The sequence below is a fragment of the Drosophila subpulchrella genome, chromosome 2R (assembly GCF_014743375.2).
Source record: "Drosophila subpulchrella strain 33 F10 #4 breed RU33 chromosome 2R, RU_Dsub_v1.1 Primary Assembly, whole genome shotgun sequence".
NCBI classification, from domain to species: domain Eukaryota; kingdom Metazoa; phylum Arthropoda; class Insecta; order Diptera; family Drosophilidae; genus Drosophila; species Drosophila subpulchrella.
This window is the reverse complement of record NC_050611.1, coordinates 7,694,958-7,719,985: the sequence shown is the minus strand read 5'-3', so window position 1 is coordinate 7,719,985 and position 25,028 is coordinate 7,694,958. Positions and strand designations below refer to the sequence as shown.

The following is a 25,028-nucleotide window of genomic DNA, read 5'->3' as shown; positions in this document are numbered from 1 at the left end:
CTGTTCGCTTCAGCATTTCTTTTAATTCAAGGTTTTTTTCCACCTTTTATGTCGCTTTTATTTTTGTAACCCAATTTGCAGCTTCCATCGAGCGGTAATCCTCAAAGGATATAAAATCAATCATAAGCCACATCAACTGCACTTTTTCACCTGTCCTTCGCTATCCTTTTATTGCGAATATTGAGTGGGCACGGCGGACGGCAAGGAACTGCAGCACACGTGTATCATTTTTCCCCGCATTTGCATGTCTGTGTGGGGGACTCGTCGCTCTTGACCCACATTTCTCGCAACAATGCAAATTTATATTAAAACAGAAGGAAAATAAAAACAAAGCTTCTCTGTATGTGAGTTCCATTAGCGAAAGTGCAAATCCGTGACGTGTGCTTAGTAATTGTGTCAGAAATAATAAACAAAAACCGTACCAGACACGCACATAATGAGGAAAGTTGGCTAAACAAGATGTTTTGACTTCAATTGTATAAAAACAGGAATGCTCTATCTCTTATTTAACTAGAGACAATGTTGTAATTAAAATTAGCCAGTCGAAAACGACAAAGAAAATTTCGCCTACTTTCTTTTCATAGGATAAAGGGATAACGAATTTGTCTTTTAGAACAATTAAAATTTATTTACTTTCTCTGACACACATTAAACTAGAACCTTAACATGAAATTGAGAAATCGTACCTTAAAAAATGTTCCATCAAAATAAGAAGTGATCCCAAACGGACCCTAGTGCAAAAAAGTAAATAAAATAAAATTGGTACTTTCGGCTCCCTTCAAGCAAAGGAAAGCCTTAAATTTATATTTATTTTGCGATAAAGTAACAGTTTCTCAAACGCGGAAGAATAAATTCAGATGATCGCCAAAATTGTTGTAGTTGAGCTGACCCACGATCGAATCCTTCTCGAATATCATTATGTAGCCACAAATGCGCAGAACAGCCGAGAGGACATTGGCCAAAACCATGAGCTTGAAAATCAGGGCTATGACCAATTGGCAGATCAAAATGTAGGTTGTGTCACTCTCATTGCCCTTCACCACGAGAAAAATGGCCCATACCGTGATCGCGGTGCTAAAAGTCCAGGTGCCGATAAAGACGAGCCAGTATGGCGTAGAAAGGGCCATTAGATAATACTTATGTCTGGGTTTCTCCACTCGTGCCTCCAAAAATCGGGCTCCAATGAAGCTGCACTGGCAGCAGCGGTACAGACTGAACAACAACACGAGCACCATAATGTGGACGTACATCTCCGTCTTCATTTTGAATTCGAACAGGCTCTTGTAGGTCAATACGTAGTTCAGTTTATTGTTCCACAAATTTTTGTCCCATTGCTCAAATGGAATCGGCAGGATGGCAGCCGCGTGCATCATTGTCCAGAGATAGCAAAAAGCCCACAGGAAGCGGAGAATCACCATAATCGAACGGGTGTGTTTGCGGTTTGTGTATTGCCCGGGCATTTTGGATAAGTTATCAAGTCGAAGTGATTTAGAAAATAAAATATTGTATCGAATTTCTTCAGAGTTTGCGTCTCTGCGATGGAAATGTAGAAAATGTGTAAGTATTGTACGCAGACCGTAGGTTGAGTGAATACTAAGTGTTCTCGTTGAACGATTTTAATAATCTGACAGTTATTTCAGAGACTACTAAGAATTTTCCATAGGATCAATAAAATATTGTGAAACTGTTTCGGAACTGGTTCTCAAGAAACATATAATTAGGGTTGTTCTGCTGTTTTTCATCTGCTCCATGGAGTTTGCATTTTTATAAATTTCAGCAATTCAACAACCTTGATGCTGTTGAATTCCTAATAATCAGAGTTTTCACCATATTTCATTAAAAGGCCATGGCAGCTTTATTTATTTAAGAATCAATTTAGAAATTATACTTTTAGATCTTCTTACGTTATTATAGATTTTAGGCATTAACTTATAATTATAATAAATTTCAATTTAAATAGGTTCATGTTTAAATTTAAATATATATATATATGTTAATACTTAAAGTTCAGGTACTGTAAACTTAAATTTAAATAAGTTTTTATTTAAACTTCAATTTAAACATGTTTATACTTAAATTTAAATATGTTCATACTTAACGTAAACTTCAATTTAAATATGTTTTTATTAAAACTTAAATTTAAATAAGTTCATATTTAATCTTTGAATTAAATATCTTCATATTAAACTTCGATTTCAATATGTTCATATTTAAATTTAAATATGTTCATATTTAAACTTTAATTTAAATATGCTCGTTCTTAAATCTCAATTTAAATATGTTAGTACTTAAATCTCAATTTAAATATTTTCGTATTTAAATTTAAAACTTGTATCTTTAAAACCAGAAGGTCTACGGCTCTGTCCCTGCACTATTTATTTTACTAATGGAAGGTCATAAAATAAAGGAAAAGAAAGACCTAAGTGGCTTTAAATAAAACTGAACTTGAGTACTTATCCTCCGAAATCTCAGGAAAGCTTGATAATTTATGGCGTGTACTACATTTTCGCGCAGCGAGTGAGTTGGGTCCTGCGTTTGTCATTGTCATAATTACGATGTTAAGTTGCTGTCGTAAATACACTTTTTAATTACCCAACCCAGACGAACGGCACTCTGCCGCCGGACATGGTCATGCAACATCTGACAGCTGCGACTCCATTTTGATTTAAGTCATGCAAAATGGCCGCCGGAAATGTCACATGCCAAACGCACTGTTCACCGTCGCCCACCGACTATATTCCGTTGCCCACTTTTGTGGGCATTGCAAATAAAGACAAATTGTGACAAATGAAGCACGATAATAAGCCACTAAATGGAATTTTTAAGCCAAACGCTTTTCCTACGCAAGCGGAAAGAGGGGAAAAAGAGTGCTCTTGCGGCTGCCAGGATTTTGTCATTTCATTTTTGGCCATCCACTTTTGGCCATCTACTTTTGCTTCTTGCTTGCGACCCAAGAGCCATAAGGACTAAGCCCATTTTTCAATTTCCGACAGAACAAAGTCTTGTGGTTTGTCTACCGCACTGCTCAGCCTTCGTCCACTTTGGGTTTCTCCATCTGATGGTTTTAGCCAAGTTCCCTGGTGTTGTTATTGGAGCAAATAAATCTCCAGGAAGGACAAACAGTCATCCGTTGAGAAATACTTATTGGTTTCTCTCCTGTGTACGTTTGAAGATTTTGTGCAAATTTGTCTATGACTTACTCAGACCAACTCCGAATAATATGTATTTTAGACCAATACTCGCAGATGGGGCTCTTGCCAAGAAATTCAAACAAAACTTTAATTAATATTAATCCTTTGCACAACAGCTGATTATACAATATGGCCAAACCCTGCCGTAAAACTCATTAAAACTTTGCTTGAATTTCAGTTAATCCTGGCCATAATTAACAGGATTAAAGCGATGCCTAAATTATTCAACGCTTTGAAATTGAAATTAGTATGGCACATTTTTGAATTCGTGAAATATTCACCACTTAATTTTACTACATTTAAATTTGCGGCCTTGTTAATTGTTTAGCCCAGGCCTTAGGCGAAATGTGCATGCCTCGACAGGCCAAGCAAATCGCATTCAAGCGAGCAATTAAATATTAAGCAAGTGAATTTTATTGGTGCCTCAATAAACACGTTGGATAAGGGCCAACAACGGGACGGAAATTTCACGAAAAGGTGCTAACATTGTTGAAATATTTAAAAGGTCCAACAAAGGCGGCGCTTGCTAAACGTTTAGCAGTAGCTAAATAAATACCTGACCTCCACCTGTCACCCGGGGAACCCCATATATACAGAAAAGATATATGCAGGCATATTGTGGCCACTGGGGTCCAAGCTGCTTCCTACATTTTCTTGTCTATTTTGACCTGCTTTGCCGGGGCACCTGTATATATCTCTATATACATACAGACATATAAAATGTTTGTGGGGGTTTCTTGGAGGTTGGCAAAAAAATCGCCAATTCAGCGGCCAAAAGCATTGTTTTTAGCCAGACTTGCTGCTTATTGCGTGTTTCATGTCAATGTTGTCGTTTCTCCTTTTGTTTCTCGTTTGTTTCTGTTGCATGTTTTTTCTGGATCCGCCTTTTTGTTCGCCCCGAGAACAGCCGGAGCACTTAACATTATACTTAAATGGCTTGGCCTGACATTGTTGGTTTTTTGTGGGTCTCCCGGCGGTGTAAATGGAATTACAAGCTTGCTTAAAACCGAAAATCCAATTAGGAGAACGCGCTGCGCTGCTGTTTTATCGCCGTTGCTGATGTAGTTGATGTTGCTCCTGGCCATGTTGCTGCTGGGAGAACTAGCAGCGACGGCACGAACAGGTCTTTAAAAATGACACATGAATTTATGGTCATGCTTTTGATGTCCTCAAGATGGTTGGGAGTCTTATTTATTCCCCAGACTAATGCCACAGCACGGGAAACATTTTATTTATAATTTTAATTAGTCATCTTTTAATAACTAACCTACATTTGAACCAAAAATCAAATATATTTATCTCTAAATAATCCATATTCCCCCCATCCAATTAAATTCTGGCAAACAACAACATACACATATTGGATTTCCAATAAATTAAGCAAACCGAGCCTAATGTTCGTTCATAATTCATCATAATCGAATGGAATCCGCCAACAATTAACGCAGACAACCATCCGGATGCAGTTCAATTACCATGGTCTTTGGGGCGGATTTTGGACTAGTGTTTTGGGTGGAACGCTGACTTGTTAGTGGGCGTGTGGCCCATGAACAATAATTAGTGGGGGCTCGATTATGCAAGGGGAATTGGGGCCAAATCAGGAGCCAGGCTCCAGGACCCACAAACAAAGTGGGCAGTTCTATCTACATATATGTACATTTGGCTCCGGATGGTCTCTGCACTTTCGGCACAAAGGCAAGGATTGTAAGTCAAAATAGCAGGCAAAGCCGCAAACACCGAATGCAAAATGCGAACCGCACACACGTACAAGAAAATATCCTTAAATGGCTTTCGATTTTCATGCACATGCAGAGTGTCCTTTGTGTGTGCGTACGTGCATGTGTTTGCCCGCATTTGCATACCAAATGGGTTAAATCGCAGTTTTGGGCTCAGAAATTGCTTTAGCTTGGCCATATGTGTTTGCCTCATTTTTTGGTTCAGCCCCAGCTCCCCCAAAAACCCCTCAAATAAACAAAGTTCTTTGTGGCCGTTGTTTTTATTGTTTTACAATTTCGCAATATGCCGACGGCGAGTTTACAACTAGGCCAACACCATTAGCTTGTCGTTGTTGGCCGCCTGCGAGCGATAACTGTGAATAATGATGAAGTTCTAACTGGTTCACTTCGGATAAGCCGGGCGTGTCTGCGATAAGGCCATGAAGTGGATATAATTATGCAGTACAAAGGGTTCCGTAATCTGATTGAAAAGTTCTTAAATCTAGGGATCTATTGTGGTTTTTGTGTTAACGTGGCTTAAGTCTATAAATTTATATCTGTTTTTTTTAATTTAAAGATTTTTTAGAAAATGTTATGTAGGTAGGATTCTTAAGTAAACGCAAAATATTATATTTTCTTTGAGATATGATAATCCGAAACTTTTAAAATGAGCTCGTTATGCCTGGAAAGTCCAGACATTTCAGACACCCTTGTGATTGTGACTATGATTTATGGAATTCCTCGCAGCCACGCGGGAATCTTTTGAGATTTATGAGGTGCTCTGATTATGAATTATTCGGTCAAAGTTTCAAAATAAGCCCACCCCCAGAAAGCCATTCCCGCCAGCTTCATTCAACGCCTCTAATTGAGTATGTGCTCGGAAGCAAAGGCAAAGGCCCTCCACGTGCTCTTCGCATCCTTTGAGTTCTCAGGCGAGTCTAATTAGCCGTCGCACAAATGTAAGTATGAATGGCAAGCCACATAAGAAGGATACGCCTTTCGAGACCCGCCCGGCACTATAATTAAGCCCATGGAGGGGGAGGCTCCTCACACGTGAGCTTCTCCTGCGAGGGAAACTCAACTGTTGTCTGACTGAGGAGCCGAGATCCTCTAATGCGGTTGCGTATACGCCCCGATGACAGCCCCTCTGACTTTTTAATGAGCCGGGGACGACTTCCTCCTCGACTGGCTGGCTGTGCCCTCAACGACTCATTGTGCCCTAGGCAAATTATAGCTGAAAACTGTCAACGCCTGAAACGTCTTAATAGGGTTAAGCTGTCTTGAAGATTTTCATTATTTATGCTCGTGGCGGGACTTTCGGGGCAGCGATTAAATATCCAATGCCTGACACCGCCACATCCAGATGCGGTCCCATCCCAATCCCAAACCCCAATCCCAAGCGTAAACTTCCGCAGAAACCCCATCATTATTCGCTCGCAGGGAGCCACAAACTTTCCCAGCCTGTCGCTGCCAAGTGACAAATATTTTTGCTGGATATACTCGTATATTGCGTAACACGTAAACTTTGTATGCCGGTCGGCAGGCGGGGGACCAACTGTAATTTCAACTTGTAACCCCCAACTTAAAGCCGAAGTTGTGTAAACCCGCTGATTCGACGACAATGTGTGCAGGGGAATCTACAAGCCTCGAAGGGATCAGATGCCGCTGCAGCTTGGAAACTCCAAAGGCGATTTTCGAGAAAGTTTTTCCTTTACAACACCTTTGAGGCACTCAGAAAAATATTTTAATTTTTATTTAGGTAATTACCAATATGTTTTAATAAACAACAAATACTCTTCTAAAATGTTTTAAAAGGCGATTCAAACACGTTTTTGTTATTGTTTCGATATTATCTCATCTTATTAATTTTTCACCTAGGATTTTACTGTAATACATCTTATTAAAAAATTTTAAAATTATAAAGGAAAAATATATCTTTTTAAACGTCAATATTATTCTGTAGATTTTTTTTAAATGTATGATTTCTTAAATTATTTCTGTGACAGGTGATTCTTCTGTAAGGTGATTCTTCGATTGAGTATTTTTATCTAGTAAACGATTTGTATTACATAACACCGACATAAATAATTTCTTTATTGTTGTTGGATGTATAATTTTACTAAGCATTTATCTAATAGAAATTTGTGTATAGAGTGTGTTTTTCTAAAACATTCTACAGTGCTTCTTGGACTCCAGACAAGTTTCTCTCAGTGCGGGGACTTTGGCCACTGTTTGAGGTCTTTTATTAGATCATGTACCGCACCTTTTGTTCGGTTTATACGTATTTCTGAAAACTGGAGAACTTACCCTTGTCGTTGGGATCGAATTCAGCCTCTAGTTCGGCTTTGGTTGGCTCCGCGGATGCGGCTGCCTCGGCGGCTGCTGCCGATGGAGCGGCACCGGCGGCACTGCCGTTGTTGGTCACAGTTTTGGTTTCCGATTTTTTCATGGTTTCTCTCACTTTGTGGCCCCGAAAGACGGCTTGGATTTTTGTTGCGGCTTTTGCTGCAATTAAAAGTGGAGACAGAAAACAACAGAAATTACAAGGGGCTTAAAGGTAAAAGGTAATATCAGCTAACAATGGTATTTATTGTATTTACACCCAGAAAACAAAATGTTCAAGGCCATGTATAGCCATTTTTAGTGCTTTATTCCTTAAATTAAAGTAAATTTTTTCTGTATGTATACATTGTAAGGCTTTGTAAAATATTTTCTTTAATAAAAGTTATGCTCAACAAAAATCGCAGTCCAAGCCATCGGCTTCTAAAGGGAAAGTACGAATGGTAAACTTTGAAACTGTCGCCCAGTTTTATGACTTTTTCCTTGATGGGTTCCCTTTGAGATATTTTATACCCAGCTTATGTGTCTCTCTACCAATACTCGCAATCGAAAGAAATGAGTTTTATGGCCAGGCTATCATGTGTTGCCTGCTTCAATGACGGGACCAACTTTTGCTTTGGCACATCATCGACAGTTCCTAAAACTTCGGTTGCAGCTTTCAAACAATTAACTTCAAAGGGGTCGTCGTTGTGCATTCCCCCTGGCCAAATAAACCCCCTTGGGCCACTCAATCGATTTTGAATCGAGCTGAGCGAGTTCTCGGAATTTTTTGGATCCCTGCCAGAGGAGTTGGCTTAAAGGCAAAGGAAAAGGGGCGAGGGCAAAGGGCAAATTCTGCTGTGCTAATAAACTTGAAGCGCAAGTTTCGCTTGGAAAAAGGAAGGAAGTCGATGAGGACGAGGAGGCTATGTGCAATAAACAGAAATATAGTGAGCATGTTCCTGTTCCCCCATTTTTGCTGGCTGCCTGGGTCAGCATTCATTTTTTATGGCATTTTTCACGCAGATACCGAAGGAGAAAAAAAACACTGACGGCCTTGAATAAGTTATAATAAATTGACACGTAAGGCTTTCGGTTCGGTATTCGGTTTTCGGTTTCTGGTATTCTTGCTTTTACCAAACACTATCAATAAGGCAAAGCGAAGCCGAAAGGGAAAGCGTTTCTAAAAAAGTAGTTGTTTGTGCTTGGCACAAGGTTGCTCAACGCCCCTTCCCCCCGATGGGTGGTGAAAGGTGGGGGGAGGTGGGCGATAAGTGCTAACGGTAGGGTGTGGCAAGGTTGCGCTGTCAAGTGGCGAGTGCTGTGCTTTTAATAGCTGCCCACTCTGCTGGCCCTGCTATTAAATCATCGAATATCCCGTATCAAGATTCGGCCCAAACGGCATTGAGTTCTAGTTACGCTTTAAGGATTATTCCGCTTTCAAATGGTTTCCCTCCTATCGAAATCACATCGAGGGAAAACATATTTATTTCCTGCTTGGGGGCTTGGGAACTGAAGGGTCTTGTAAATATCTCATATATATTGCACGAACGTTTTTTAATAAATTCCCACCAAGCCGTAAAAATCTTTATTTGTTTTCCGCTCGAGAAAAAATGCAAATTTAACGCTGAATTGGATTTATTAACATGCCATCTGCTCTGTATGCCAATACAGTTGTATTGGCCACAAGCTTTTTAGTAAAACATACAAAAACACAAAAATTTAAAGGCCCATATGGGGGGTTTAGCGCTTAAATAAATATATGGTTTGTGAATATAAAACACAGTTGCCCGAGTACATTGCTTTGTTTATGGCCTTAATTTCCAGCAGTTTCCTTTTTATATTTAATTGGTATTTTTATTCTGTTCTACTAAAGCTTAAAATGAGCACGAAAACATCAATAATTTATAATTAGAAACTAACAGCGGGAAAATGAAAATTTATACAGCCCATTTGAAACTGGCGCCTAATGGCCACGGCTTTAGTGTGACTATAAAATGCAGTGAATTATGCGTGGCAAGGTTATTAAATAAATTTTGCATGTGGCTCATTAAACCTGACAGCCGCAGAAAAATAAATTAAAGCCAGGTGAGGCAGGCCAAAGGGTCCCGATGGCAACAAAAATTGAATAACCGCAGATGGGAAATGGCAAATGAGGGTGAACTTTCACACCTGTATCTCGCAGTAATATAAAGTGCCTGACACTAAAAGAAACACGCACCAAATTACAGACGACGTACCCTCTACATGGTGCCAGGAACAGAACAGGATCTTTGGCACGTGGAAAGCCATCTTCCCACTTAATTCATTCATAATTCGCCATTTGCCAGGTCATAACCCGGAATCATTTCCGCTTCCGGCAGGAAAAATATGATTAAATTTGTCAAGCTCGTCGGTTCTTCCCATTTCAGCTCCATTCCGGGCTCCTTCGCAGGATTCGAGCTTCAGTTGGAGTTCCCACTGTGCCACAATGACCGAGTAAGTTATTTACGCAATTAAAATTCATTAGCTAAGGGCTCTTATTCCTGTTCGTTTTCCTTTCTTTTACTTCTTCCTTCTGCCTGGAGGTTGACAATAGTCGTTTATTCCGTTGGGAATCTAAAAAATATTTTCTTTCCCTAATTAATGCAATTCCAGCAATCGGTTTTGTGAAAGCTTGGACAGCTGGAATGCTGTTGTCTTCTTATTAAAACCAATTACTCTAATAGTTTTTAGCTTCTCTTTAATTTTTTCTTAATTCAAAACATCCTAGCATAGTATGCCATCCCATAATTCACGTACAAATTTCAATAAAATCCCCACTGCTCGGCATCGCCTGCAGCAAATTACATACAATTTATTATTTTAATTAAATTGTTGGTTGTCAGCCGGTCGCTGCAGTTTTATTTGAATTTTACTTGGCATTAAAACGTATACTCAGGTGGCCCAGTTTTTTTCGTAAAAAAAAATAATAAAATGCTAACCGGAGGGTGAACAATGCCTGGAGAATATTAAAACGAATGAGTTATGCACGAGGCCAGAGGCAGACGAGCAGCAGGAAAAACTTGGCCCAGCTGCTTCTTGGCCTTAGCAACATAAACAGCGGGCTCAGTCGAGCCAGAAGTTAAATAAATAAGCAAACCAGCAAAAAGCGAACCCAAAGCAGCAGGCAGCGATCTGTTTCTGAGATTTCTCTCCATTTGGAAAGGCCAACAATATTTATAAGGGCTTCCATGCTTCTGAGCTGATAAAGTTTACTTTAATTTAAGAAAAAACTTAGTTTAGTTTAAAATAAATATGGCGCCCAACGTGGGGCCTTTTGCTTCTGATTGTATTTGATATATAAACATATTTTAGGTTTACTTAACCACTCAAAATTTATTAATCAGGAAACACTGAATGATTCACATTTAATGACAACCAGAAGACTTTATGCGCTTCAAGGTAAGCTATTTTCATAATCTGCTTTTTGGGGTTCTCTCAACCACACATGACTCATTAACCTGACTGCCTGTCAGATGTTTCCACCTACACCCTTGACAGCCATTTAGCTCGACAATCTCCATTAAATGTTCATATACGGCTTGGCAAACTTTTTCCCATTCACATTCACTTATCTAGTCACTTAGGTCCATCGTTTTCACCCAGAGGAATGGGATGATGAGCTTTACTCACCACTCCAACACCTTTTCTAATCTGTTAGGTTGGTTTCATATGATCTATTTGTGGCTGCCATAATACTTGGTTGTCATATTTCGTTGGCAAATTAATAGCACACAAATAGAATTAGTTATTATGACCTTTCTTGGCTGGCTTAGCCAACTGTAATTCAACTGTTCTTTAGCAGACACTCGACGTTTTGTGCAGTCATAATTTATTTTGTTGATTTATATTATTTATTTCCGTGACTGTTAGTGAACGGTTGCCATGTCCGTTTGTTTTCGCTCTAATTTTTCTCATTTTAATAGTACTTTTCGTGTGCGTGGCAAATATCGCCCGACGGTTTACAACCCGTGACCTTGGTTGATTAGGGTTTTGTAAAACGACAACATTTATCAGGCGAAAGTTTCGTGTTTGTTGCTTCTTCGGTAGGGGGGCTCACGAAATGGAAATGTTTGTCGCACGTGCTGGCAACCACAAATGGGGAATGGCCAAATTTCAGATAAATTGTAATGCGGCGCAATGGGACAGAAACCACACAATGCCACTCCGAAACAGTTGTGGTTTATCGATTGTTACTTTGAAGTTTTTCCATATCAATCAAATGCTACCCCAAGTTTTGCTCCTTGCGGAAATTAACATTTGTACTTTATGCAGTGTGATTTGCTTAACTGCTCCTACCTAATTGTAGGGCTTAGCCCAAGGAAATAATGTGCAGAACCCAAGCGGTCAAAGCCATAAATTACTGGCCCTTATCTGAGTTAAATGTGACTTACCAACACTGGCTGCTGGCACTCACAATCTGATTGCCCATAATGAACAGGCTTTGCATAATTAAACTCAGGCCGACCACAATTTTCTATAATGGACATGTAGCAAATGGCAGCGAAAAAGGGTAGGAACGAGAAAACATCATTCATGAGTTTGCGCTACGATAAAAAGCAATTCAAATTAAACATGCCCAAGTGAATCATTTAATTCTATCTAAATTTATATCTTCATTTTTGTTGGCCAACCATTTTTCAAATTAAATTTCAATTTTTATCTTTTTAACTTCCATTGATTGGCAGCTTCAATTGGTTTTTACATATTATATTTTGGCAATTGAATTTCCATGCAATTAATTTTATTTATACTAAAAATTAAAATTTTTATTCGACCATCATCAGTATTCAATGGTAGAAAATTACGCATACGCTCGGTAGGCTTGTCAAAGGACAGAGAAAAGTTTAACTATTTGATATGCAAGATGGCACAACACAGAAAATTATGAAGACGAACAAGCTGATGACACCATTGAGTTTGAGTCCCAATTGGGATTTCGGCGATGAGGCATAAGCTAGTCACGTTCTACTTTAGAGAATGGGAAATAAATAATTCTATTTGTTGACAATTTGCTTACGTGCCAAAGAATATTTTATTTCACTGCCCGCTGACCAAACTGTTAAGATTGATTAAATATTTTCCCTGACAGATACGCACAGATGCTGCGGAAGACCACTGATTAGTAGTAGAACTAACCGCCTGCGATGGGGAAAACTTTTCAATTCAATTTACGAGCCTTCAAACTTTGCCTTCTAGTTTGACAGTTATAAATTAGTTTGGTTTTAGTGCGAAAATATTTCATATATCTAGTGCTGAAACGTTTAAAATGGCAGTTTTTTGCTTTCAAGAGAAGCCATTTGCTAGTTACATTGTATAACTACTGTCTGAAGTTGAGGGCTGCAAGAATGCCGGATGTGTTGAGCTGTGTTTACATTTTGTGTTACTTTTTCGCTCGCTCCTCCATTAGCATATTTCCGGTGTATTTATGAAAACACTCCGAATACTCCACGCGTGGTTCCCTCTTTACTTGACTCTGCGAAAAGTTACGCCAGCGTGTGCAATATTTATTATTAAAATGCTACTCAAAATTCGCCAGCAACTTTTGCCAAACAAAATTAAAACAACCAAAGCGCGCCAACGCAGCACAAAAAAGTTGCCGGAAAACTATGGCAAAAAATTTCGTTCCACCACCAGTCAGTCCCATTCACCCTTTCAGTTTTTTTTTCCAGATTCAGAAACAGAAAGAGTTTTGGCAAAACTATGTGGCCAAAGCCAGAAGCAGAACGCCAGGACTTTAGGGACCTTCAAAAGTTACATTTATTAATAAAGAATCCACTTGCACGGTGGAAACGATTCCCCCTTTCTATATCTCTTGCCATCTGGTCCTCGAATTGCCCTCCTTTTGTGCAGTACAATTGAAATTGAAACTTATTACGTCGATGACGCGGATAGCACTGAAGGTCTGAAGCTCTCAAGAGGAGCAACAAGCTAGCAGGACCATAAAACCCAAGTGCAAAGGGATCGGCTGGTGGTCCTTTGGCTTCTGTAAAAGGGCAGAGTTCATGTTGGGCTAACGGTAACTGCCTTGGCTAGCATGCCAAATGGCAATTTGCTGCCCGGGTTCCCTGGTCAGAGGTCCCACAATTTCCTAGGCCTTTGATGCTCGACCATGTCTGGGTCATTTGGGTTGAGTTTTAATCATGAATTGAACGAACAGGGTATGGAACTAAGATTAAAATGGGTTAACGATTCGATTTAAGGGGGTCCTACAAGCGGCTTATAAATTTAATCATATGGAGGTTGGCTTCCATTATTTCGTATTTCTTGTTTTCTCTTGAAAATATATTTTGTGTGAATATAAGCATAGCAAATAAAAGATTTTCTGGTTTGTGATGCAACGAGATGGAAAATCCTACTTAATACACACACAAAAAGAATTTTGCGTTCAGTTCTAACGAAAATATCATATTTATCAGGGAAATATGAATAAGTTTTTGGACATTGCATGTAGCTTTGATAAAGCCGTTGAAACAGCTTAAAATGCATCGTTATAACATCGTTGCTATGCAACATATATAAAATATGAATATATTTTTGGACATTAAGTTTAGACTTAGTTACATCGTTATAACATTGATGGCAACTAACATAATATGTCAAAATTTCGATATACATTTTATAAAATCTCTAGTCTATTTTCAATTGATTTTTAGTATTTCCTAGATTCATTTTCTTTGCTTTGCAAAAGTTGTTTTTATTTTTCGCAGCTCTGTGAAGTTGGAGAATTAATTGCTAGCTGACATGCGAAAAATTAATTTTCACCTTTTTTATATGGTCGCCCGTAAAACCGGCCATTAAAAAACTTAACGAAACGTCATGCTTACGAGGAAATCTTGTACTTTTCCTGCCTTTTTCGGCACGTTTCCATTTCCATTTTCGTTTTCATTTTCATTATTTTGCTGTGCAGCAGTTTCCGCTGGGCTTTTCTGGCTTTTCACGATTTTCTCGATTTACTCGCTTTTCTTTTTGTTTGCCACTGATGCGTGAGCTATTGACTGGCATTGTTTGTTTGTTAGTGCTGTTGTTGTGCAAAGTGGTTCACATTATTGCTGTTGTTTTTGGTTTTTGTTATATTTATTGTGGTAATTTATACTTAAACTTGTGCCCACGCAAAAGGATTCTTTTTTGTTGTTCATTGTTGCCGTTTTTGTTTATGGCTGTCACCTTTTGTTTGTTCCTAAGTGCGATGGTTATTGTTATTGTTATGCAAAAGTGAGTAATTTGTGTGTGAGTTCGCGCATTTAAATGTCAGTTTAAATTAACAAAACTGTCAGTTCATGAGCGAAACAAATTGCGAAATGTTGAAGGAGTAAAGTCAACTTTTTAATTTTATCTGACGGTTGAAAAGTGTCGAAATGGGTTTGCGGTCCGAAAGGAAAAAGTGTAGTGAACTGAGTGATTATAATAATAATAATATCTATATATATACACAGAGAAAATTCTGACGTTCTCATCTGAGTTGAAAATGTGCTCAACTTAAATTTTCTCTCCTCACCATTTCGTTCTAATATTGAGAACATTGATACCAAAATGTACTTACACGGTCCTTAAGATCGAATGTTCTCAATTCAAGAACAATGTACTTGAATGTTAAACTTTAATCATGAAAAAACCATAAATTCTGTATTCTGACATAGCTTCCATTATCCAAAACAAGCTCAGATAATTTATTGGGTCAAGTCGAGAGCCTAAACCCATTTCGTATAATACATATTCACTCATATTTCTCTGTACCATCCAGCTGCCTTCATATCTCAATTGAACTAATTCCACTGTCAGTGTCACAAAACAAATGACACAAAACCAGCTGAGTTAAATTAAGTAGCTTGTCATGTGTGTCTCTGTTTCGGAGACCCAGACCCCAAGGAGACGTTGTCCAAGTGGTCCGAACATATCCTTTCCATTTACCCCGCCAAACGCAAAGAAAGCTGGACCAACCACTTAATTAGACAGGAGAATGGAATACTGAATTGAATTAACTGGTGGCTGCCCCAAAAGACTCATAACAAGAGTGAAGGTCCCAGAAACCCTTGGATGTACATCGTATACGTCCCCATATATGGGTTAGAAGGCCCTGTGCAAACATGCAAATGTAAACACTGGGTAAAAATGAAACCGAGACTCCTGGTGTCGAGTGCCATTTTGTGGCATTTCGGAGCTTGTTGCAGCAGAGGAAATGAAAGAACAACAAGCTCATCAATAGACAACACTAACCGTTTCCCCAACAACTCGCTGGGCGGACATAAAGTGGCAAGCCATAACGATGATCTAGAGAACCAGGAAACAAGATAACCACACCGAGAAAAAACCTCCTTAATCCATGTTATGTTCTTGGTATCAGGAAATATTCGTTTTTTATTTATAACCATGATCTAGAGAGCTATAATTCAGGGAACAAACATGTTGTATTCTTGGATTCAATAAATGTTCGATGTCTATTTAATACCATGCTCTAGAGAAACACACAGTAAAATAACTTTTTTAAACCCTTACTTTATTTTCGGAATTCAAAGATATTCTTTGTCTGTTTTAGTACATCTATAAAACATGGCTATCTTTGTTAAACTCGTAATTTCCAAACTTTCAGTTCGTATCCGACACAATTGAAGTTTAAATATTAAAATCTTGATTTAAGATTGCAAATTGCCACCCACTGTAACACAACAGCAGTGTTTCTAACCCAAAGAACTAATTTTACACAAAGCTTGCTACAAATTACTACCAGCAGATTACAACACAAAGGATCCAGTGACTCTCATGTAGTTGATTAGCAAACAAGGGTGCGATTTTTCAAGAGTCCAGCAAATATGAGCCCTAAAATAGCAAGCTTTAAATTTTGCAGCTGTTGGGGGGAAGCTCTAAGCCGTCTGGAATTCGTATTTATGTGTATTTGTTTGTGGGACAAAGTCAACAGAGGAAGAGCAGCTCAGCTGAAAAGAAGCTTATCAAATTGTTTGTCACTCAGAAATGTTTGCGAAGTGACAACCGAGTTATTTAGCAGGGCGAGAGAATGAATTCCGAAATGGCAATTCGAGGAATATCAAGTGGGGAAACGACTTCCTTGTCATTAGATTTATTTTAATGGCTGTGATGGTATAACTTATCCCTGCAAAGACTGTTATGCATACCCAAATTGGATAGTCTCTTCTTCGATATATGTAGATATCAAAGTCGCTCATGTCGAATGACGTACCAGCTTATTTGAAATTTATTCGATTGCAGTACCCACTTCCTTTCTATTATGCAGTTTGCCAAATTGATTTTATGCCGAAACTCTGTGAGCATATTTGCATTTCCATGTTGTCGCAATTAAATATTAAAATCAATTAAAGCCCCGAGCAGTTGAGCCAGGCATCTCTGGTTTTCGTTTCCAGATTCCGTCCGAGTTTTAGCCAGGTAACTGAAAGTCGCCTGTTTGCCGAACAACATTTTTTCCGATCTCCCAGAGGCGATTCTCGAGTGTAATGAGAGTATGCAGCCTGTGGCATTGGTTTAATTATAAATACGAACAGCTAAAAACAGGAAGATTATTTGCACGGATAGGAGATTAAAACCGACTGGAGCTTACGATAATTGAGATGAAGATTCATTTTTAACGAGAAATGGGTATTTAATTGGTTCCTGGAATCGAAAAGCCCATTCTAAGTTTTGAATTTGTAGAACCTCTTTTAGGTCTTTAAAGAATGAATCAAATATTATTTATACGCTGGTCACTCAATCAACAAAAACAAATGGTCTTATTACAAATTTTCAAAGTAAGCCTTGAGCTCCTTTTGAAATTCCTTCCAATTAAATGGGAATTCCCGCAAGCTCCAGTCGGGGTCGTAAATCAAGGTCCTTGACTAGCTTTTCAGTACGATTTCCTTCCACCACCACACATTTCATATTTTCCAGGAATGTTGGCTATTTTCGTTGCACCCCAATAGTTCGTGTTGTAAAAGTCAAACATGGCAAAGTAGGGCAACAAAAGGAATACTCCAAATAGCAATGATGTGGGCTGATGGAGCGATCCTGGGAGCTTCATCGCCTTTGTAGTTCAGTATTTGGGTTTATATGCAAAGAGGAGGAATAGCGAGCCTTCAAATTGTAGCCCCAACAATTTTCGTAGGGAAGCGAAATAACAAAACGAAATAACAACATTGGAAAGTATGCGCAAAAAGGACTCGCCAGCATTTTGGCCGGGAGCTCACTGGCAATTTAAAGGCGGATAATAAAAAGGGATTTACAGTTATGAGCACAAACATGCCGTAAAGCAAATAAATGCGAGAAGAAATCCGAGCGAAGGTGGTAAATTCTCGTATTTGCAGGACCTTGGCCCGTGGCCCTTGGTCCTTCGTCCTGGATAAACACGCCCCACGAACGACGACCCCAATCCAATTAAAGCGAAAGCAATTTCTCGAAAAACCCAAACCAGCCTTGAAGACTTCTTAAAAGCTGGAGATACATTTGATAGCGTCTAAGTAGAGCGCTCGTTTTAATTAGATACTCGAACTCATTCTCGATGGGGGTTGGGGAGGGGGCCAAAAGCTCTTGGGGGAAGCCGATTAACAAAGGCCAAAAGCAGTGAAAAGCGTTTTGTCTCGCATTGTCCCGGCTGAAGGGTTCGTGGACAGTTGCATTGTCAGCGCTGCACGTGCCACAAAGGGTTTCTCCGGGGCACAAAGGCGAGGCCATCGCAGAATGACACACTTAATGCACTTGACGATTGGAGGGCATTCGCCACCATTGAATTGCGGCGCTGACGAGACCTGGAGGGCCCAAATCGCTGGGTATTGTGCCGATAATGGCAGAGTATAGTACCGCCTGCTTGGGCTATTCCAAAAGATTTTTTTAGGAATTTTAAAAACGATTTTATTGGTTTAAAGCCAATTTTTTTGTTATTTTATTGAGGGATTATGAATTTTTGTTGTTTAAGAAATATAACCAATTATAGATATTATGTTAAAAAGTGTGTGCTAAGCCGTATCCTATACATTAAAATCAAAATAAATAACAACCTATTTTACCTGATAAGTTTAAACTTTAAAGTTAAGTAACATAAAATAATAATAACAATTAATCATAACAATAATTGTATTTAAAATTATTATTTTTTTTTTTTGGAGGATGAATGATTTTGAATTTATTATAAGGGCTTACTACAAAAATATATAAAGGTACAAGGAATTGTCCCTTAAAAATTATTTGTTATTATTATTGTTAAGAAAGCTTTAGCCTAAAATTGTTAATTTTGATAGCTCATTACTAAGTAAGGTATCTGCCAGGTCGCTCTTGTTTTTCCCAATCGCTTTCCCTTATCGAAAATGGGGGCGTTCCGACATTATCAGCTCTGGCATCTACGTCATTGCACATTAAAATTGCATAAAATACGACACAGTCGAGTGGCTCATGGGCGTGGAGGTCCTTCAGGCAGCACACCAATACAGCACCCATACTAGGGCCAGTACCGATACCAATACCAATACCAATACCACTGCCAGGACCCATATACATAGCACGTAAGACTTTCAATCAGAGTGCATTGGAACGGAAATTCTGCGCTGCAGCGCAGAAAAGGAAGGAAATACATGCTCGACTGGCTGTCTGATGGACAGGAGGACGCAGGACGAACTGGAGGAGCCTGTATTGAGCCACTGACGGACTGCTCTTGGGGGTCCCGACTAACTGTATTAAATGCCAGCCAATGCAATGTCCCCGGGACAGCTTTTGCGGCGTCATCTGATCTTGGCATGGCCGGGAAATCAGGATTGGGTTGGCCATAACAAGGTTGCTGCCAGTTGGTTACTGTGGCAACTTGGCCGCCTTACCCCCACTCCCCCACTGACTTTGCATACTTTGAGCTTTGGCCCAGCCAATATCTAGAATACATATACATAGCTGTTTGTCGCTCTTGTCGACGGGCAATGTTGTCAGGGCAAGAAGTCAAAAGTATCGACAGGATGTCTTGGCAAAAATATGAAAGTGCATGTGGCGATAAAGGACTTCGGAGGGATTATCTGGCCAAGGGAAAGATTTATCAAAATTGGTTCATGGCATCCCCAAATAGCCATGGAATTATTAATGGGACAAATGGCTTAACTTGTGTCGACTTGAGCGGGTAGATAAAGGTTACCCTGCCTGTCAAAACGAACATTTTAAAACCCCCACGCCACAACAATGAGTCCCAAAATAAACATTTCAAACTGCGAGATATTATATCTTCCCCAACACACACACACACACACACTCCATTGCTTTCAATTTCCTGAATGAAATGAATTAATGGAGCACAGCGAAGCTCAAAACAGGAAAGCTCACGGTTAACAAATTCCATTTAATGACCGAAAATCCCTAACTGAAATAAATTTGATTTTATTGACTGCGAATCAGGATTCAGCGGCGGGTAGCTCGATTTGAATTCGCCAGACAAAGGCAAGGGTCTGATTTAGGAAATTACATTTTCGGTCCTCATTGTTAGGGGCCGAAACAAATGAATTATGATGTGGCCAGGCAGGAAAAAAAGCGATTTCCTTTATGCCAACACCAGTGCGAACCAACCCCTTTCCAATCGAAACCAAAACACGTGCGTGTGCCTCGTCAACAGGGCGTATAAATCTTTTCAGCTGCTCAATCCCGATGAACGCCATTAAAAGACCCACTGCCATTAAATATTCAGGCAATTTGTAGATCTATACCGATTTGCCCCTAATGTGGGCTATATTTATGAGCAGGGTCTAAATAATTCACCTTCTTCGGATCGGTTCTGGACTTTTGTTTGCCCCTGCGTTTGCGTTAGGTAATTTATTAGCCACGTCTTTCAATACTTAATTGAATACGGTGTCGCAGCGTTAGACAAATGGCCAACATAGCTGCTGCTCCAGCTGGCGATGTGTGCCGTGGAAAGTGCTCCACTAAATTGCAGGCCATCGAGGGGGTCAGGAGTCCCGGTCAACAGGGGGCCTTCGTGGGTTTATTAATAGCAGCACAATTTGGACTGGCAGCCGGAGTGGCGGATATTCGGAAATTGAACAGCCCGGCTTAAAATAGATATGAGCTTAAGAGCTTTGCATGTGTGGGCAGTTGACAGATGCGGAGCATATAAAATATTCTTAGCCAATTAACAATATTCAGCTACTGATGAATGTGAGTATGCGTTAAGTGTGTTGATTTTCTATTAAAAAAATCCTTTTTAGGTTTCTTAATTTAGAAATAATTGATTTTTGTCTATGTGCAGCTCTAGTACTTACCATTTTCTCATAGACTTGCGACTATTATATCAGTTGATGTACTATTCCCATAACAAAGTCGTACTATTTATATTTATTTAATCTAAAAAAAGTTTCTTGATTTAGGCACATTTCTTTTAATCAAATACTAATACTCTCTGTTTTCTCTTTCAAGTTTTAAGACCTACCACTTTGACTATCAGCCATATAAAGTCTCACCATTATATTTATACTTCTGATTTGGCTACAATCTAATAAAAAGCACCATATTTTCCTTCATTCTTTTTAATCAAATACTAATACTCTCTGATTTCTCCTTAAAGTTTTAATAACTTAAACTATGACTATAAGCCATAATGCACATCTATGGCTTAGCTCTTAGTAAACTCTCCACCAGAAAAAGTCCCACTATTATATTTATATTTCTGGTTTGGCTACAATCTTCTGAAATACACCCTAACTTACATACATTATTCTTAATCAAATACTAATATTCTCTGATTTCTCTTTAAAGTTTTGATAACCAAAACTTTCACTATTAGCCATATCGCAGATCATCAGCCAACCAGGGAAAGTGGCCAGAAACTCGTGCTTAAACTGAAATGAAAGTCAAGTTTATGCGATGCAAAGCCCTGGGGCTCCGCATGAATGCCCAACTAACCATCAAAGATGCAAAGTCAACACAAGCGGGCCCGACTTCTTGTAGCGGAATGGCCCGAAAACTTGGCCCGAACACGCGGCGTATGAGCAACGCAGCTGGTGGTGCGACAATTTCACGCGCTGATTGACGAGCAAACACTGGAAGGCTAAAAGCGAGCGAGTTGGCCAGGAAAATAACTGTTTGTCAATGGCATTAATTATGTGGCCAAGTCAAGAGGGAAATGGAAATGGGTATTGTATGAAATGGTCAACTTGTCACGAGTGTTGGACTAGTTTTGCATTATAATTTGACGTGTCGGAGTTGTGAAATGTGTGTGTTGGCTGCCCATTGATTTGAAACTAACAGTGTGTGGCCACAGAATAAAACCAGAGCTAAAATGACAAAGGTGCCCCGCAAAAAGCCCTCTGCTGTTGTCAGAGAATATAGATACATATATATGAAATTGAATTATGGCAAACTGAATGCGCAGCACAAAAGTCAAAGTCAGTGTCAACAGACGAGCAAACACGTTTCCAATTTGTTGGGAATAAATGGGTGTAGCATACTTATGGGAGTATCTGTATCTGTATCTGTATCCGTATGCAAAGGGGGCGTATACGTCACTTGACATCTGTATAAACAGGAGGGGGGAGGGGCGGTATGTAGAATATGAAATGCTGCCAGGACATTCATGTCGCCCATTTTCCTCTCTGTTTTGTTGTTATGCGCCTGAATGATTTCTTTTGTGAAATTGATAACTCTGTATATGCCATACAAGTGTATGTGTGTGAGTGTGTGTATCTGAGGGGATGTCCTGTATGCGAAATGATTTAAAATACTTCGGATCCATCCAGCCTGGCATTGTGTGTTGCCCCAAGGCCTGTGGATTATAACAAATTAAAGTTGGCCAGGGCTCCAGGGCCAACAAAACTCTGACAAGGAACTTTGAGGGGATACATTTTTGGTATTGTCATCGATGAAAATATTGATCAGTCATGTGGTGAGATAAGAGTTTTTTAAAGTACACACTTCAGCAGATTTAGACATTGATGATAGCTTACGGCGGTTTCAGTGAAGCCTGAGCTAAGTCATTAATTTTCATCATAAAAAGGTATTCCTGTCAATTAATTCGCAAAAAAGTATATAGCTCCAGCGTACATTTAATAATAAAAAATGTTTATCTGCTTTTAAAATATTGGCCTTATTTTTACCCAACTATAAAACATTTATCCAATAATTCCAGGGCTCAGAAAAAAATTGTGTATCTTGTTCGAATCACTTTTAATAAACATTTATCACAGTACCGATGGGGAAAACATTTTTTACAAGTTATTTCCGTTTCCTGCCCTGCCATCCATCACATTTGTTTAATTTCATTTCGGTTGCAAGAACTCTGGCGTGTCTGCATTTGCATAACTCCTCTCGTTTATTTATTTTTTCAAATTATGCGCTAAGCGGGAATTGCCAATGATTGATTGGCCAGAGAGGCGGCACGACATTAGCCAGATATCCTTGGCAGGATCCGGAGTCGGGCTCACGTAAAGCAAGTCATAAAAATATTTCACCAAACAATAAAAAGTGAAAAGAGCCGAGCCGAAATAACAAAACGTTGGAGGTCATGTGTCATCCGCAGAGTCCTGAGTTCCGCTTTGTTTTGTTTCGCACGGCGGCTCATATTGCATGTGGCATGTTTGTTTGCACTCCGTCGGGATATAAAGCCCATAGACCATGCCCCATTCCCCAAGCCCCATAACCCATACCATTCATCTCCGGGTGTGACGAACTTTCACACAGAACAATTTTGTGTCGTGGCTGTCACGGGGCTAAAATTGAATATTTAATTTTTGCTTTGTCGCACATTGAAACAAATTCTCATCTGGGGCGTGGGAACAAAGTAAGGCATTAATGAAATTCCTGCAAAGTTTGGACAGCCGATGCACGGGAGCAGATGATCTCGTAAATGGTGGTTGGGCGCAAGTATCTCGAATAACTTTGTCTTAGTTGCAGGAAAAGCAAGTTTGGAATTTCAATTGTGTCACACAATATGATATTAATATTGCTGTCAGGGGAGTTAAGGAATGAGACACATTTTTCGAATAACTGCCTTTATTGTATATTTCTTTTTTTTATCATTCTACACTGTTGATCAGGTTTAAAATTCATTTATTATAAATAACATGAATATCTATAAGAAATTTTAAACAATTCTGATTTCTAAGCGTTTTGATTATGTATGTTATATAAACTAGAGGGGAAGCGACCTTTGGCAATACAATGTATATAAACCCGTGTCTATTTTGAGTAATATAAATACCCCTACCTTAAGTTATAAATTATCGTAAGTTAAAAATTAATGATTTTTTGTATAGTTTTTTACTAAGTTTAAAATCGCTTTTATAGCATCTATATATGGTAATCTGATTTCCAAAAAAATAATTAAAATATGTGTCAAACTAAAAACATAAAACGGAATTATTATAAAGCAGATGCGTGTTTATGATCTAACACAACGAATGAATTTAAAAAATGTTGTTATTTATAAAACCAAAAAAACCAAATATATGAATATTAATTGACTTATTAAAAGTTATTTTTTGAAGTTCAGTACAGAAACTTGTAAACGAATTTACATTTTTTGATAATAATTAAGCTTTACATTTCGGGGCAAAAATTGTTGGTCTAGCCAGTAAAGGACAACCTAAAGGATCTTCCTACTTCCGCTGCCTGCTGCCATTTTAATCCTCACCACCCTTCTGCACTTATTCAGATCCCTTCTGGCGCCTTTTTTAATGCCACTTAATTAAATTGGACGCTTGGCTAAAAGAGCGCGGCTCAGCTGTGAAAAAAATGGGCTGAAAGGCCCAGAAAATCCAGCCGAGAGCATCAACACTCAATCATTAAGGCCGCACAAAAAAATGACAAAACGAATCGGGTCACAGGATGTTAACGTCAGAGAATCTGAATAAATATTTCACTCAGGCCATGGAGGAAACCTATAATTACCATTGTATGTTGATGTACATAATAATAAAATCAAATATGCCAAGTTTGGGCGTCAATTTTAAGCTGATTAGATGCAAATGGCAGTGATAAAGATAAAAATACCAAATCAATATCCAACTAAGTCGTTACTCGGCCCCACCCCGCACTCATCCGACCTCCGGTGATGACACTTCAAAACAAACTACACAGCGCAAGAGGGAAAAAAATTGCAAAGCCCAGGCAGATTTTATGTTATTTTTATGTTAAAAATAGGGGGCCAGCCAAAGGAGCCAAAGGACTTTGGCCCCTCGGAGGAGTGCGGAGGGGGAACACACAAAAGTTTTATTTATTCATGGGCACGGAGGACTGGTGTGCGTCACCAGGAAACGGCAGCTGAGATGTGTTACCCAACTGGAGGTCGAGAAATATTTACTTTACTATCCGAATGGTTCAGATTTTTATGCCCACTTTTGGCACACCTGAAAGTCGTAAAATCTGAATTCTACAAATACTTTATTTCTCTAATTTGCAATGATTGTAAGTTCTAGGATATAGATAAAAGAATTACCTTAGCTTCTCTTCAGGAAAGGCTGAGCACAAGACACGGGCAAACCGATAGTTTGCTTTGTTCTATTAATATTTAAATTCGCGCGCACTTTCCCTGTTTTTGGGCTGAAAGGACTTTTCCGCTTGGACTTTCTTTGGGGCAACCTATCGAACCGAACGCTCCGCTTGATTTGTGAAACTGGCCTCGTTTGGCCAGTGGGTTTGGTTAAAAACGTGGTTCTTGTGGCCCTGTTAACCGTTCGGGTGGCCGACATCGGTAGCCGATGTTCTCGTCTTTGGGCCACTGTTAACTGCTGTTGACTGAAACGTCCGGGAAACGAGCCGAAAGTAGGTCTGAGTGGGAAATTAATCGAGGCACCTTGAGTGAAGTTCGCAAAGCTCTACT

At 39.2% G+C, this 25,028-nt stretch overlaps 2 protein-coding genes across 3 annotated transcripts in view; both read right to left on the bottom strand.

Annotated features, from left to right (window-relative positions):
• The window catches only part of LOC119550618, a 39,331-nt gene that overhangs the window by 3,448 nt on the left and 10,855 nt on the right, over positions 1–25,028 (bottom strand). The window contains exons 1-2 of one of the 2 annotated variants that reach the window (XM_037859448.1): positions 24,645–24,820; positions 7,214–7,411 (exon numbers count right to left, since the gene is read on the bottom strand). In XM_037859448.1, coding sequence (XP_037715376.1) covers positions 7,214–7,355 — 142 coding nt within the window. In that variant the 5' untranslated portion in view covers positions 7,356–7,411; positions 24,645–24,820. Of the gene's footprint in view, positions 1–7,213; positions 7,412–24,644; positions 24,821–25,028 lie in introns of those variants that run through there. The other variant, XM_037859445.1, reaches the window with a different exon arrangement.
• Positions 764–1,807, bottom strand: LOC119550619. The gene is made up of 2 exons (XM_037859449.1): positions 1,138–1,807; positions 764–1,074 (listed from the first exon to the last, which is right to left on the bottom strand). Exons 1-2 carry the CDS (start codon positions 1,458–1,460, stop codon positions 834–836), a joined length of 564 nt encoding a protein of 187 aa, XP_037715377.1. The 5' UTR covers positions 1,461–1,807; the 3' UTR covers positions 764–833.